General features: G+C 34.0%; 1 protein-coding gene across 4 annotated transcripts in view; it reads right to left on the reverse strand.

Annotated features, from left to right (window-relative positions):
* Positions 1–4,691, reverse strand: part of SNF4 (sucrose nonfermenting-like protein) — a 54,180-nt gene extending 49,489 nt beyond the window's left edge. For 2 of the 4 annotated variants that reach the window (XM_089801926.1, XM_089801924.1), the window contains exons 1-2: positions 3,557–4,691; positions 148–235 (exon numbers count right to left, since the gene is read on the reverse strand). In XM_089801926.1, the coding sequence (XP_089658052.1) occupies positions 148–235; positions 3,557–3,678 (210 nt within the window). In that variant the 5' untranslated portion in view covers positions 3,679–4,691. Of the gene's footprint in view, positions 1–147; positions 239–3,556 lie in introns of all 4 variants that reach the window. The other 2 variants (XM_089801925.1, XM_089801923.1) reach the window with 1 other exon arrangement.
* Positions 4,692–17,903: the final 13,212 nt, after the last annotated feature.

Raw genomic sequence — 17,903 nt, forward strand, 5'->3', positions numbered from 1 at the left:
CTAAAATAAGATGCCCCTGTTCCTAGGCAGAATTTGATCGACCTGGTTTTGTAGCATAAGTAAAGAATATGATTTTGATAAGAAAATTGTGGAAATGGAAGAAACACCAATCCACATTTCCTAAAATTCTTGCTTACACATTCTTACCTGGTGTAAGCCTGGTGCCAAGTTGCATATAATTTGGAAAACAGATGGGCATCCCTCTACTGGAGACATTGGAAAGGTGTCCACCCACCTGCTACATATCATAGAAGCTCTTAGGATGATAACATAGATAACACATTTCAATAAAATACATAACAACATAATTTTAATATATAAGAAGGGCCCAGCTCATGCATGAGACACTCCCCCTGGAAAGTAATTGAGTTACTCAGGTACTGGTTCATATTTCAGTTTGAGGATTCAAGTATGCCAATACAGCAAGAAAATAGGGAGATTGGATAAGTATGTATGTATTTTAGCTTTAAAATGGGAAAAAAGTTCAGATAGCCACATAACATGAAAATAATAAGAAAAAGACTATAAGAAATACTTCAATATTAATTTGTCAATGCCGTGATATATTCAATGCCATGATATATTTGTCAATGCCATGATATATTCAATGTATGTATGTATGTATTTGTCAATGCCATGATATATAATATATTCAATGTATGTATGTATGTATTTGTCAATGCCATGATATATTCAATGTTCAAAATTAAAATTTAAAATAATAACAGCTGCCATGTTGCTTTTGATAATACTCGAGCAAAACTAAAAATTAATAAAGATACTATTCAAATTTCAAATGCTTCAAAAGATCCATCAAGTTATTTGATTGAAAAATGACATTGAAGGGCAAGGTGCCAAGGAAGCTGAACTATTTGATGATGATTGAAGTGGCTGCTCCAGATCTGTTGGTTTCATTCAGCTGGTCAAACAAGCAAGCAAAGTTCAGATATAGCACCATCGCTCGTCTGGTATGCTCCTGTACCAAAAATGGGTAGAGATACAGTTCACAGATTCCCTACCGAATCGCTCACGAAAAACTGTTAATGCTGTTTCAGATGCATACTTATTCAGCTGCACAGAAAAAAAATCTGTATCCAATGATACCAGAAATAAAAATTAACAGTCCCTATGCGAATGCATTATTTTTGTGCATCTTGTTGGCATAACTGATTAAAAGCCCAAGGACAGACCGGTGGAGTGACCGGTGCACTCAGTTATAACTATGTTGTCATTGATGTCAGGGCGAAGAAGGAACGGTGACCGGTATGGAACTATGGCCGGTGAAGCAGATATAACTCGTATGTGAAACTCTAGTACACAAGGGTGATCGGAGAAAGGAATGACCAAACCAGCAGAGGCAATGACAAAGGACCATCACTTAGATGGAGTAATGCTAAGTGAAGTAAGAATGTGAAGAAGGATGACAAGTGTGCAAGGAAGACACAACAACCAGTAGTCATGAAAGAGGGATCAGCCGAGTCAGCAAGAGGAAGCATGTAGTAGGATACCCGTGACTGCCATGTCAAAAAGTAGGTAGAAGTGCACTCATCGTTGCCTTTGATGGTGATAAGTTTTGTCACATCGAAGAACAATCAAAAGAATTCAAATATGAATTCTTCCAGCGATGCAAGACATTGAGGTCAAAGAATGTTCGTGACTTCTGTTCATACATGCTACATCTGACGAGAGCGGCGCATAACAGTGACAGGAGGACAAGCAAGGAATAGGCTTAAGACTTCAAATTTTGAATTCGCAGATTAGGGTTACAAAGCAGAATGAGTAAAAACTATAAAAGAGATTGATGCTTTGAGAGATAAGGTTAGATTACAGATTGATTAGCAGGAGAGCCAAGAGAACTAAGCTAAGTGTAATCTTGAAGTAAGGAGTGACAATGAGAAGTAGTGAATAGTGTGAAGAAGCTAGTGTTGAGGAGAAGCCAGTGAGCCCAAACAACACAAGTCAAAAAGCGTGGAAAAGCATGCAGTGCCAAGTGCGTAAGTGATCTTGTCTAAAGTTGCAGAGCCAAAGAATAGGGCAGAGGACAATTGCAAACAGGTCCAAGGAGCAGTAAAGGGATCTATGCTCAAGCTAAGTTTAGTAGCTATTTCATTAGATCAATCCTCTGTTCTTTACTAAACTCTACAACAGCAAATCCCATCGAGGGTGGAGCCTAACAGGTTCTTTGTACTAAATCCCCTAACAGGGTGACACATCAACTTGTGTTCTGAAGTCCTTTAACTAGGCTGCTCCTAACAGGTCAAGACCATCACAGGTCTTATTCAAATCGCTTAGCCAGGTGGCTCCTAACACTGTCTTTGTAATATTTTAACAGAGACAAGCTCTTGATCAGGCACACTTCAGGAGAGTGCAAGCTTCGTGAGGATCGACTCACACGCCATGGTTTTTAACCTAGTTCAGTTTCCACGAGATAAGTACTGTTATGTGTCACTATGATTATATTCACTGTTTTTTGCTTAATCCTAACTGGTTAAGTTGTAGCTAGCACTCTGTAGACTGGTGTGGAGATTGATTAAAGTGAAAAGTTGAAATTATCTAGAGTAAACTCATTCACAGAAATCTAATGGCTCCATCAAAGCTTGTAGAGACTGTTGCATTAATAAATAACCTTCCGTAAATCAAATTTTTCAGAAAACCTTGGGGAGTTTGCTGTAAATCCCCACAATTTTGATTTTAAATCTAGATAAATAACAGGATTTATTCTCTGGGGATATCATGGTACACTGCATAATTTTTTATAGAAAAGATAAGTGAATGAAGAGCTAACAGAAGGTTGGTGGTGTTTGCTCCTTTCATTTTATGAATTCAAGTTTTGTTGGTAAAACTGCATGTATGTTCTAAACATTAGATTATTGTGTTTACCATATTTTGGAAACTATTTGACTGGTAGTTTGAAATTTCATGGTAAGTTGGTGCAACTTAAAAGAGGATGAGAGACCCTTTGTATCCCCAATAGAGTCAACAGTAAAAATGTAGAGGTTTCTCTGAATTTGAAATGTTTACAAAGGAAGTCACTGGGGTTGTCCCTGTGTACAGAAAAAAGACAAGGGTAGCCTCGCACCAATTCCAACAGTTTTGAATCTACTGAACAGAGAAGAAAACATTTGCCCTAAGAGAGATTTGAATTGCTATTTTGTTATTGTTTTTGCAGACAACGTGAGAAAATATTTGACTCCATTCTATAACTACTTTAACATTGTTAAAAACCAATGTGTAAATCTAGATTAACTGGCGTGGTTGCTTTTGCTTAGCTACTTCTCAAGTAACATGTAGTTTTTTCTGTTATCGATGTTCAACTCCTCAAGACAAGGTTGTTCAACAAATGTTAAAGTTACCTGCGTTGTACAAATCATCTCCATTCAAAAACTGCATTTTTTTAAACTGTACACAAATCAACGGCTGGTTCTGAAAGCCACTAATGTTTCAAAACATGGTAATAATTGTAAAGCACAAAGTTGTCGTCGTGCAAGAGCAGAGAGAATAATGTGCAACTTATTCAATGATTAATCAAAACGCATATCAAATAAAAAGAACCAACCTTGTGAAGGAACCAACAAGATACACACGACGTCCTCCATGGGGCCAGACAAACCGTGTAGGTACCATGACTGACGGTATGCTTCCGGATGATTGAGCCAGTTCATTTTCTGTCGGAAACATTGTTCTCCTTCCCGATAAACTAGAGCGAGCAAACAAATCAAAGCCCAGCTACCAGATCTTCCAACACTATCAGGTTCCTATATCATTTTTATGTACCCTTATCAGCTAAATGAAACGAACCAACACGCCAAACCAGTCCTGTTGGAAACTCTCAGCGTTATGGGCAATCATACAGAACTTCCAAAGCTCCACAAGTTTGGAGGAGTACTAAGATGGAAAGTACGGGATCCTCCACCGTGGCGTGCAGAGGACCCCTCTAGAAATCGCCCATGGGCTAAATTTAGTGAATGCCTCTGTTCCCACCGGACGCAACAGAATGGACTCAAGCTGCACCTATTTAAAACTGAATTTTATGCCAGAAATGCAGTTTACGAATTCAGAGTACGCAGGTCAAATCCCTTTTCTTGAAATAAATTACAGGTTAGGGTGTCCCACGGAGAGAGCCTCAAGAATGAATATTACAAGAAAAAACACAGCTGCAGGTCACGGCATCGAAACCTTTAAATCAAAAACGAAAACAGCGCCGCAAGAGACGCACCTCAGCGCATAGCCATCTTAAGAGGAGAAAATTGGACGGCAAAGGCAATCAATCTACACAAATTGACGCTGGAAAACAGCCAACTCGGGTTACTTCGGCTTAAGCAACACAACTCAACTCCGTGGAATACGACACAAATAGAATACAACAAATTTCACAGCATACAATTCAAGCCAAGGCCTGCCACACAAATCCCCCAAACCCCTAAAACGCACACTGCAATTACCGCCACAACATTGCTCAACTTATCCCAAACAAGAAACCAAAAAACCGAACGCTTAACAGAACGGTTCAAATTCCTTACTCAGGAGCTCAAACGAAGCGGAGAAAAAAGATCCCATGGAATCTCAGCCTGAATCTTCGCTAGAATTCACCGACATCCGTCCAAATCCATCACAAATACTGCGCGAATTCGAGCACCGTAAAAGAAAACGAACTGATTAGGGTTAAAAAAATCCGCAAACCCTCGAAAGCTAAAAGTACGATCAGCTTCTAACGGGGGTATTTATAAGCCACCGTTTATCAATTGCTGGTTTCTTACACGCTGTTATGTCATGTTCCGTTGGCGAGGCGTCATGTTCCGTAAGCCAGGCGTCCGAGAGTTAAGCGCCTCTCGCTCGACGGCCTCTCGGAATGATACGGAGATCAGCGGTTCGCAAGTGTTGGCGAGATAAAGTTCGGGATGTTCGTGACGGGGGCACCGCGACGGAGAACGCCCACCTGACGGTAAAGTCAACGTTTGCGCTGCGTTAATGACGGTATAAACGGCATATTTGGGAAATTAATGGCGTCATATTTCCGTGACGGGCGTATCAGACGAAGGAAAATAGGGAGCGTGGGAAGAAATGCCAGTTTCCCAACGAGGAAACAACTTATATTTTGGCTGATTTTCTGTGTTTTTTCCCAAAATAAATGGAGAAGCGCTGCATTGGTCAAGGAGATTTCAATTATAAAGTTTCAATATCAAATTTTTTATTACTTTTATATAATGCATATTATATTTCTATATAGTAGCAGTAAATTAAATGCAAATATTTCAAAAATAAAAGATTGTTGCAGACAAAGCATTAATCTGCATATCAATTGTATACAATTCTTGTATATATTTGTGAAGGGTATGTAATAATCAATCTTTTTGAAGCAGTAATTAGGGAAAAAGGATGATAAAAACAATAAATTTAGAGAACAATGATAGTAACAACAATAAATTAAAAAATATATCTGAAAAAATTACAAAGATTGTTGAAGACAAAAAGTGTGTGTGTCTATATATATATATATATACAACCAGTAGTTAAAAAGTATTATTTCTTACCGGTGTCTTCAATGAGTTGAGTTGTATATAAGTTTTTAAATTAATAAATAATATAACTTAGGTCTTTTATCCATTAAAAAAAAATATGTTAAATCAATAGAATTCAACCAAAAACTTAAATTTACATATTAATGCAGCAACATACCAATGTAACACTTCTTCAAATCATGAAAACAAATAAATAATACTCACATTCAAGAGTCATTTGTTTCCATTGTCCTCCCATCCTGCAAGATCTTGTATGAAGGTGGGTTGCTCTCAGGACCTTGAAGCACATGCATAAAAAGGCATATAAAAGATTGTAATGTGCTTGCTTGATGCAAAATTATGAGGACATGAAGATGATAATGATGATAATAACGAGACAATAATGGTGATATTAAATCCTTTCAAAAATAATAAGTTTGCAAAAGCTCTCGTCTTCAATAAGAAGAGAAGATGTTGTTTTATAGATGTCCAAGTGAAAATCAATGGTAGAGATTAAGAGGTGGTAGAATGGATGGCTAAGATTAATTTTTTCAAAGGATGTATAAGATTAAGCCATCAATTTAAATGGAGGGATAAGATTAAATGGTAGGAAGGAGATATTAACTTTTCTTAAATACATGCTTACAAATTGAATGTTGATCCGTGTAAGTAAGTGTAAGTAAAAATGATTGGTGAGAATTATTAAACACAGATCATAAATTAAGATAGATTATTTAAAGATATTTATTTAAATGATAGAGAAAGAAACAAGTGAATAAATTAAATAAATAAATAATGTAGTATTCAAATAATTTTTTAAAAAATTAAAAATATATAATATTTATTTAAGTATTAGAGAAAAATTTGAAGTATCTACAATATTTTGAGTTAAAATTTATCTTCTATTATTTTATTTTTTTGATAAAAATATCTTACCTCATTTTATTAGTTTGTATTAAGATGTTTTTTATTGTATTTTTTTTTTTATTAGATTTATTCTTCTTCTTCTCTTAACCATTAACGGTCATTAATATAAATTTATTTCAATTATTTATGTCTTCTTAAGAAACGATAAATAATAATTAAGAAATATGAGAATTTACTTAATTTATTATTTGTTGTCTTCTTTTAAAAAAATTATAAATATATTAAAAATTATTTATTAATAGAATAAATTTCAACTTAAAAAACCAAATTACAAGTAAGAGAGATGAAGAGACTAACTTTTTAGTATTTGTTACATGACAATAATTAAAGGATAACATGTGTCCTTAGGGATGAATGCATGGTGCAATATGTCATTTGATTACTCTTTCATTGTCTCTCTATTTATACATATTATGTCCTTCTTTGTGTCAATCTTCATGTTCCTCTCATTCGCATGCCTATGTCTCAAACTTTGTATATCTCTCCCTTGGATAGACATGCACTCCCTAATTCTCTAACCATATCTTTATCTCTCTCGTATACTTGAATCCTTCAACTCTCTTGCTCTCTCTCCCTCTCCCTCTCCCTCTCACTCTTTACCTCTCTCTATACATGTAACTTCATATATCTTTATTATTCTATACCTTCATCCCCCTCTCTCATTTTGTACATTTTCTATCTACTTGCCCCTTTGTTTTTCTCTCTTACCCAAGTATACATCTTGTAAGATATATCTACTCCATCTCTCCTTTATATCCATATTTTACCTCTTTATATCTCTATCTCTCCCTCTTTCTCCGATCAATCCAACTTTTTATATCTCTCTATTGAGCTCCTCTCCCTAACTCATTTGTACACATATATGCTTTATTTATACCTCCTTGTATGCATCTCTATATTTTTATGTATTGTCCTAACCTTTATCTTGTGTGTGTGCACCACACAGACACATATGCATACACACATGCATACTTGTATATATTTATTTTTGTGTACATACATACACACATGTGTGCACGTGTACATGCAAGCATATACATATACAGATATACACATGTGCATATACATATAAATAGGAGCCCTCTACTTTGAACTTGAAACCAAAGGCTCACTGCTCATACAACATTGAATATAGATAAGATCTCATTGCTCTAGACTTGCACACAAAGACTCATTGCTAAAGTAGCAAAATGCAAAAAAAACTTGTGCATCCAAGACTCATTATCCCGAGGACGAGGTACATATAAATCTTCTTACTATATCTACAAATAAAATCTCTTGATAATGCAATTTTCCTACACAACTCTATCAACCTTAGCATCACATTGTCCTTGCCTTTACTTCTATACCACAATCATGAAATAACCATCTCATAACATAAAACTATGTTTTTTTTCTAAAACTTTAGTTATAGATCTCTACTTCTTGCACATTGCTCTCTTATTTTTTTCCAAAGCACATATTGTCTTGATATATAAGATAGTTCATTAGAATTACAACAAGGTTGTCCATACCAAAAGTAAATTACAAGCACATTACAAGTTGGTCACATCAACAACAAAATACACTAAGGTTCATCCCAAGAGTGTTTGGTACAAAATGTAGGTCACATAGAACACAGTACAAAATTTGAGGTCAAATTGCGATGATAATTTGTGATGCTGGTGTTATTTGTGGTGATTTTCATGTTGTTTTTTGCAATTCTCCCCGATGTTGTCACAATACCGACGTTTGAGTTGTAATTGTGACGCCCCCATGAGTATAAATAAAGAAAAAAGAAAACAAGACATAAATAATTTTTCATTTGTTTTGATTGCGAAGAGTTATGCATGAAAGAGGTGGAGAGCTTCAAATGAGGGTGGAGAGCTATGAACATTGTCGTGCCCTTGTGATCAGTGCATTTGGTTGTTGTGCCCTCATGATCTCTACATTTCGTTGGCGTGCCCTTGCTCTGCATTTTCATTGTCATGTTGTGCCTTTTCTCTAAGATTTCATTGTCATGGTGTGCCCTTGCTCTGTGATTTCATTGTTGTGCCGTGCCCTTGCTCTACGATTTCATTGTCATGTTGTGCCTTTTCTCTACAATTTCATTGTCATGGTGTGCCCTTGCTCTGCGATTTCATTATCGTATAATTCCCTTGCTCTACGATTTCATTGTTGTGTCATGCCCTTGTGATCTACGTGCCCTTGCTCTATGATTTTTTTCAAGGATGAGAAGAGGTTCCTATGTAAATATGATGTAGGGAGCTCCCCTTGATACCATAAACTCATAATAGAAACATAGAAACAACAGAAAATGTGAGAACAAAATATGGACTTCTTATTTGCACCACAAATGTGGAATTACATAATTCATAAGTACATCATGTTAACCCACATAGGTGCCTTCAGTATAATAATTTGCAAGACAAGCTGCGAACTATCACCCAGAGCTGTCCTAGACAATGTTTGGGCCTTTCTTAAATAGGCAGTTTTATGCCGCCCAGGAAGGTTCTAGATGCTCAAACTTAATACCTAGGCCGACAAACCTTAACAATACACATAGAGTTGGCCAAATACATCTTTGACAAATTATTTTAGAAATTTTGTTAGCCCAACTTCCAAAGGCCATAACTCATGAATTGTTGCTCCAATGGGCTATTATAACCACTTTTTGGAAACACCAGCTTCTGATCTGCAGGCTTAAAATTGTGCCAGCGCCCTTTCATCAAGTTTTTGGACCTTATCCAGGCACTCCAAGGCCTCCAATGGTGAGCTTGAATATTTTTCTGCAAATGTTTTCACTAAAAATCCGCAATAACTTCTCTGATACCAGTGCTTGAGCAATGAAATTTTTATTATAGGCTTACAACTCTAAAATGAACCTTCCTATAGAAAATGAGGACATTCTGAGCTTGTATGACAAACTTGCTGAAATAGTAAGTTCCCATAAATAGTAACCACCCAGTCTACTAGTCCTTATTAAAATAGAAAATACTGAAAATAAAATATTTTTGGGTGATTCAAGATTGCCCTTGCACCCAAGATGCTCCTACATCAAAATATTATTTTATTTTCCTTGTAAACATGCATGTCTTTATATTTCCTTCTAAACATGTATCTCTTTGTATAGTCAGAGAGATCTCTTTTAAGGTGCTTATTACATATTATCTCATTGCAAAAAAAATTATCCAGCTACATACATATTCCAAAATCCAAATAATAAAACAATAAAACTCACTCAACCTATGCTAAGTGGCTTACCTCAAGATCATGCACAAAAATAATGCAAACCACAAAAAATGGGTAGAGTTTGCAAGAAATTTTACAAAAACATATCATAGCATATATTTTTAGGAAGAAACAAGCCATAACTCAGTTAAATTGATCTAGTTGATTAGCTAGGTTGATTACAAATTCATGTAGAATTGTCATTAGATTAGGTACAATAAAACAAACAATCAACTTTACCAAAAATGATCCACTTGTATACATATTCCAGAATCCAAATAATAAAACAATAAAACTCACTCAAGTCATGCTAGGTGACTTACTTCAAGATCCTACACAAAAATAATGCAGACCACAAAAAATGGGCAGAGTTCGCAAGAAATTTTACAAAAAATATCATAGTAGATATTTTTAGAAGAAACAAGCCATAACCTAGTTAAGTTGGTCTAGCTGTTGCTTAGCTAGGTTGATTACAAATTCATGTAGAATTGTCATTAGATTAGGTACAATAAAACAAACAATCAGCTTTACCAAAAATGATCCACTTGTATACATATTCCAGAATCCAAATAATAAAACAATAAAACTCACTCAAGCCATGCTAGGTGACTTACTTCAAGATCCTGCACAAAAATAATACAGACCACAAAAAATGGGCAGAGTTCGCAAGAAATTTTACAAAAAATATCATAGTAGATATTTTTAGAAAGAAACAAGCCATAACCTAGTTAAGTTGGTCTAGTTGTTGCTTAGCTAGGTTGATTACAAATTATTGTAGAACTATCATCAAATTAGGTACAATAAAACGAACAATAAAGGGCATAATTCAGATCATGTGTATTATAGTTTTTTAACACATAATCTAATTTTTGGTAGGTTCTATTCTAATTTAGGTTGGAAAATAATTATTTCTCATTTGAAACTCTCAATTCAAAGGATTAATACTATTATTGACAGAGAAAACTTCATATAAGATTAGGAATCTTATCTTCACAACTTGTCCCTATAGAAACTCTTGATTTTCATCGGATACATCTCCTTACATCTGCAGATTTTTCTGTATACAATATTATTTTCTAAGATAAAGGAATTGGATAGTAATATGATTAATTTTCTATTTACATCATATTCACTATATATAGTTGAAACTACATGGCTTCGGTTTCTAAGATAAGCATTATCTTTTCTTCATTTAGAAGAAACAACATAATCTTGTGCATTATAGTTAGGGGTAATTATTTTTATTGATGTAATATGTTTGAGACTAGTACTCCCAAACATAACTATCTCCCCGGAAATGATTGCCCTTGGATATTTCTCATTATATCTCAATGTATTCTCTCTCACTAAGAGTCAATTTTTCTATGTTTCTAGCTTATCTTCTGGTATAGATTTTAAGTCTAGTCTCTTTGATGTTTGATTTTTTTAGAGCTATATGATAGTTTTCTATTATTATTTTAATCATATAGAATCTATTCTTTAAGTTTTGTCCTTTCTTCATCATGGACCATATTGATCGAATGATAAAAAGATCAATATTCATAATAGATCAATTTGGATAGTACATAGGGATTTTTGCATCCTAGACTAGAAACCTTCCCCTTTTTTTGGTCTATTGTGAGTGTGAAGACCTTCAATATACACTATAAAGGGAATGCTTCTTGTCCTTCAATATACTTCTCACATAGAGATTATTTATCTTTATGTCCTACATTAGATATGAAGGTATTGTGTGTATTAAGATTCTTAGATAACCATCCATATTTCTAGGAAATGATTTTACTTTATTTAAAAGTTAGTTTGGACTATCTTATATACTTTAAACAAATTAATCCTTGGTTACTTTCAACTTTTCAATTCTTTGGGTTTTGTTTCACATTTTTTTCCATTTTGGACAAGATATTTGTATAACATACAATCGATATATCAATATAATATAGGATCAATTTAAATTAGGTCCAATTATGGAAATCATCATTAAGCTTCATTGTCCTACTTATGAAATAGTATTTGATGGGCGTATAGTATAAATCATAATCAAGGAATGTTGTTGTCTACGCATTTTTTGGTCCTTAGAGTAGTTTATCAAAAACTAGGAAAGGAGTTCATTTTTAATCTTGACAAATAAAGAGTTATTTTTGACATTGCATCAATGTTTGTTATAATGGTCTATTTGGTGGGAGAAAAAAATACATCATAAAAATTTTATGCACGATAATTTTTTAGAATGTGTATTTAGGCAATTTAGAAAATAATGCAAGGGCAGTGTATATTGAAACTGAAAACTCAAATTTAAACATACAACAAGCCTTGCTTAGAGTTACACATAGAAGCAGTATAAATATCACATGAAACAATGGAAACAAGATCCATATAAGACTAGGCAATTGGTAGGCACACTGATGTAATAATTAAAAGAAGTTTATCAACATTCCTGACTGTGAGGTCTTCCTGGTTTCAATCATATGCAAGGAATTCATGAAGTTAGAATCCAAATTTGCATCCTATCCTTCTTCTCCATATATTTTATATCATCCTCTATTTCTTTCTATCTCTAACCAAGCTTCTTATATAGCCATCCAAACCACAAGTCGGCTAGTCAAGCATTTAATTATACTATAGGTCGAGCCTAGGAAGAGTAGACCAAAACTAATGCTAAATGAAACATAAAGAATTGAGTACTCAATGATGGATCCATACGTGTCATAGGAGTTATATCCTAACTTTGCAACATGCCATGTTAACATAAGAAATTGCACCAAAAGAAATAACATTACGTGTTAGAAGGAAAATGTAGGAATACAGACCACAAAGAACGATTCATAACTCAAGAAATACAAACAATCAAGGCTTGCGCTCCTAGGAGTAGGATCAAGGATAGGTCCCCATCATCATGGTAATCACACACAACATGAAACTAATAGCAACAACAACTACGTCACAAACAACAAACTGGTACAAAAAATAAGAAATATTTTTGGTTGATACAAGACTGCTCAAAGACCCAAGATGATCCTGCAATAGACACCTGGGGTTAATAAAGAACTGATGTCCATATTAGGCATCAGACACCTGGGGTTAATATAGACTTGTTCCTATAGAAACTCTTGATTTTCATCGGATACCTCTCCTTACATCTGCAGATTTTTCTGTATATAATATTATTTTCTAAGATAAAGTATTTGGATAGTAATATGATTAATTTCCTATTTACAACTTATTCACTATATATGGTTGAAACCACATGGCTTCAGTTTCTAAGATATGTTGGCCCAACAATAGAAGCCAAGGATGTCGAAGAATAACTTTAGTGAAGAATTGAGTGAAAGGAGTTGAATAAGCAAGTTTTGCTTCCGTGTAAATGTCATAATCATGAGGCTCATTCCCTTGTAGAATAATCTACCACAATGACATTACCTCTAAACATATTGAGAGACATTTTTTGGTCGACATTGAGGCCCTTTCAAATGATGATCAAATAGGGCCCTAAGGCACAAATGTATTGGACATTAATTGAGCACCCAAGTTCGTGATTAAGGACTTCAAAGTCATGAGGATGAACTAGGTGAGATCACCTCCTTTACATGGCTATCAAAGTGAATGTGATGGGGATAAATAATAATAGCCCAACCCATTAGGAGTTAGTAAGGTAGATCTAATATCAACACCATGTTCTTTCTTTAGAGCTAACAATTCTTCAGGTGCATCTTCTTGTAAAAAATTAATTTTGTTGAACAATTATAAACTCTTAGAAAATGCATTCTTGTTTTCTATTACCATTGACGGGCTTTTCTTGAACAAAATCAAAATAAAGAGGCATAAATACACCAAATGTTTCTTTCAAAACCATATGTGCAGATATAAACATTAAGTACAACATGTCCAATATTTTTGCAGATATACAAATTAATTACACCAAATATTTCTTTTAAAACCATATGTGCAGATATGAACATTAAGCACATGTCCAATATTTTTGCAGATATACACATTAATTACACAAAATGTTTCTTTCAAAACCATATGTGCAGATATAAACATTAAGTACAACATGTCCAATATTTTTGCAAATATACACATTAATTACACCAAATGTTTCTTTCAAAACCATATGTGTAGATATAAACATAAAGTACAACATGTCCAATATTTTTGTAGATATAAACATTAGTTACACCAAATGTTTCTTTCAAAACCATATGGGTAGATATAAACATTAAGTACAACATGTTCAATATTTTTATAGATATACACATTAATTATACCAAATATATCTTTCAAAACCATATGTGCAGATATAAACATTAAGTACAAGCAACTCAAAAAGGGTGCATGAATAAGTTATTCCCGTGAAGAAGGATCATGTCACATAATACAAGGGAGTTTGATCAAAGTAGGGAGACAATCGCTATATTGTTGTCTAACTTTCAAAGAGCATGCGATGACAAATGTTATTGTCCTTGCGAGCGTTGTAACGACTTAAAGACAAGAAGAATCAAAATGAAAACAGTTAAGAGACATTGTAGGGAGAATGGTCACACTAAACGGGGGTTTGATTTGTTGGAAATATAAGAGGAGTAATTGAGAAGGGAGGGATGAATCAATTGCTAATAAATAAATCTCAGATCCCTTAGATGTCAGTACAAAATACAATTTGAAAATTGAATACTACTAATGCTCGGTAAACACATAAAATGTTGTAACTCAATAATTACTGATTATGCTTGGTAAATGCTTAACATGCAAACTTTAGATGTTAACTGTGATTACCCATTACTTTAACTTAGTTACAAACACATAAAAGAAAATAGCATGAACACATTTGACACTAGGATTTAACATGGAAATCCAATTTGGAAAAAACCACCAATCGCAACTAGTTACTATTTTCACTCTTCTAAAGTGAGCCTTGTTAGGAGCCAACCCTATCAAAGGTTACAAAACACACTATTAGGTGTGGCTCTGTTAAACGATTTAATCACCCTATTAGGAGTGGCCTTGTTAGAGATCTTAAGACAATTCAATAGAACAACCACCTTGTTAGAGGATTTGCAAATAGTTGTTAAGCCAACTCTGTTGAGAAATTTAGATCACTACTACAATGGTTAGAGAGTAACAATGAGATGACCTAATTTGAATACAACTGAATTGCTGATTACAAATCTCTATTCTGGCTTGTACTTGATCCTTCTTGATCGAATATAGCTTTTCTGCTCCATAAGCATATTCTGCCTATCCTTCAAATTTGCTTCCTTTCTTCATAATTAAATCTTCAAAATATATTCATCACATCTTCACCCCCTTGCATACTTTCAAATTCTTAACTTGACCTTATACTTATATCTTTCATATTGTCAAGTCAGCTAATATACAACTTAGAATAATTAATATTCATCACCTCAGTTGGTTGGAACCAATAGATAAATCAATTAAGCTTAATATGCAAAAATAAGAAAAATCCTTTGTTAGCTGGCCCAGCTTAGTAGACACTAACTCAGAAGTGATTTCCTATGTTAACCAACAGAGGCTCGATTAACATTGCAAACTTGCAAAGATCCTTTAGCAACTGTGTGAGCTCAGTTAGCATTGGTTCCATCAAATTTTCTTTATTAATCAAGTGAGCTTGGTTAACACTCATCTTCCATAGACTTTCCTTAAACGCCCGAGTGAACTCAATAGACATTGCCTTCTGAACTAGGCAACTACAGGAATGCTTAGTAGACACAGAAAATTGTCTCCATTGCTCAAGTGAGCTTGACATACGCTGACTGATAATGATATGACATTTGTGTAACATCAAAGACAATACACAATTAATCAATTGTATCCAACATGATTATCATCAAATGGTAAGTTGTTTGTTATACTATTTTCACAATTAATATACATATGAACCACAAAACGGGGGTTTGATTATCATCATTTTTATATAGGTCAATCTCCCTAGGATAGTATGTGATATGGACCAACACATCTCAAAGAAATATGGAGGTGTGAATATGGAGGAACATGGAGGTGTGAGTATTGAAGGAGAAGATCATGATCCCATAGAAGATGATGATTGTACACATTTGAAGGTGATGGTACAAATGCATTGATCCATGACACATTTGGTATTGGTGTTGTTGTTGTTACTACTGCTGATGATGATGATGACGATGAGGATGACATTAAGGTCATTCATGATATACCTCTACTTGAGAAGCAAAACATGACCCTTTACAAAAGATCCCAATCAACTCTTCTCTCTGATGTATTGTTGTTGATGAATTTGAAGGTTATGAATGGTTTATCCAACATAACAATGTCACATACATGTTAAGGTTCATGATATACATGATTATAGTCTATAAAAGGTGAAATATGTACCATTAAGATTGTTTATACTAACAACTAATTTTTTTGTTATAGATTGATAGGTGACTATTTGTTACCACCATCAAATGTTCTCCCTCACCCATATCGAGAATTATGTGTCACTATGAAACATATTGGAATGGAGTATCAATCAATAGATGCATGTCCTCAACATCATATAATTTATCATAAAGAACATGAAAATGCAAAAGAATGCTCGAATGCCATACAAACAGATATCGAGATGATCAAGTGACAAAAAAGGTGCCTCGCAAGGTTCTTCGTTACATCCCCATTATTTTGTGTCTTAAACGATTATTCAGGTGTAGTAGCTTGACACAACTTATGGATTACCATGCACATAATAGAAGTTGAGATGACATTATTCAAATGTCCGAATGGTTCAACATTTAAGGACATAGAGGAAAAGTGGCCACACTTTAAAGAAAAACCTCGAAATATCAAGCTTTCTCTGGGAACTGACGGTGTTAATCCATATGGAGAGATGAGATTCATTTACTTTGTCTGACTTATTTTTGTTTTTCAACAATAACCTTGCTCCATGGATGTCAATAAAGAGGGAGCACATTATGTTGGCAATAATTGTTTGGGTATTTAATTATTTTATTGTTACCTACATGTAATTACAAGTCTTAGAGTGAAATGACCACAATAATTATTTGATGTTGTTCATTCAACTAGGTAAGTATCAAGTGAAAGATGTGAATGTATATATTGCACCTCTTATCGATGAGTTGTTGGTATTATGGAATGGTTTCACTGTGTATGATATCTCTAGACCAATTGGACAAAAATAATTTCAATTTCATACAATGATTGTGTGGACAATTCATGATGCCCCAAGGTTGACACATTTTTGTAGTATGTTATGTTGAAATCTAGTTGTACGTGATAATACTAATTCCAAAAATGAACATATTTAATCCAATTGTATCATTATCTTGTAGGTATTCAAGCAAAGAGAAAATTTACATGTCCAATGCAAGGTCCAAAGATGAAATCTAGTCATTCCAAAAGTTTAAGAAAGTAGGTATTTGATGAGAATAGACACTTCCTCCACACAAAACATAAGTGTCAAAGTGTCAAAGAACAAAGAAGGGACTACATCAAAGCCACGAAGAATGACACCTGATCTATGGTAGTTGGAATATAATAGAATTCAAAGTCATCAAGGCATCAGTACTGGCCAACTTCCAAAGGGACTAAAATGTTATCCTAGAGAATTTGGTAGGCTTCCCTACTACGAGCAACTACAAATTGTGTATTTGTTTGATACCATGCATATTGGAAAGAATGTAATAGAGACACTATAGAAAATATTGGATGGAAGACATGACGAAGATAAATTTGCCAAAATTTGTAGTAACATTCATGATTTCAATCGTGCAATGAAAAATATCATTGAATCAAATAGAAATGGAGACTAAATTAATGCAAGTGCCCTTCCTTGGTTATTAACAGAGTAACAAAGTAATGTCATAAAAGAAGTCATACAAAAAATGATATTTTCTATAGGATTTGCTACAAATATAAGCAATCTCATATCAAAGAAAAGTGAATTTGGTCCAAGGCTGAAAATGCATGATTGGCATACCTTCATCAAGGTAAGTCACAATCTTTTGTATTTACAATGTATTTGTGAATTTGCATTCAATTTTCATTGTATTACATTAGAAAAGAATGAAATGATCAGTTGACAATTGTTTTAATATGTGTTATCCCTAGCGCTCCCAAACAACTTCGACAATAATATCAAACATGTGATATGTGATCTTGGAAAATACATGAGGTAACCAGTGATATTTGTTCAATATATCAAATAAGTAATATATTTTAAAGTCTCGTATTTATATGTTTTTCTGTCTTGAATCCCTTGTATGTGGTTTTCAT

This window comes from Cupressus sempervirens, chromosome 9 (assembly GCF_028749045.1).
Source record: "Cupressus sempervirens isolate cs-2001-9-10 chromosome 9, ASM2874904v1, whole genome shotgun sequence".
Lineage (NCBI taxonomy): Eukaryota > Viridiplantae > Streptophyta > Pinopsida > Cupressales > Cupressaceae > Cupressus > Cupressus sempervirens.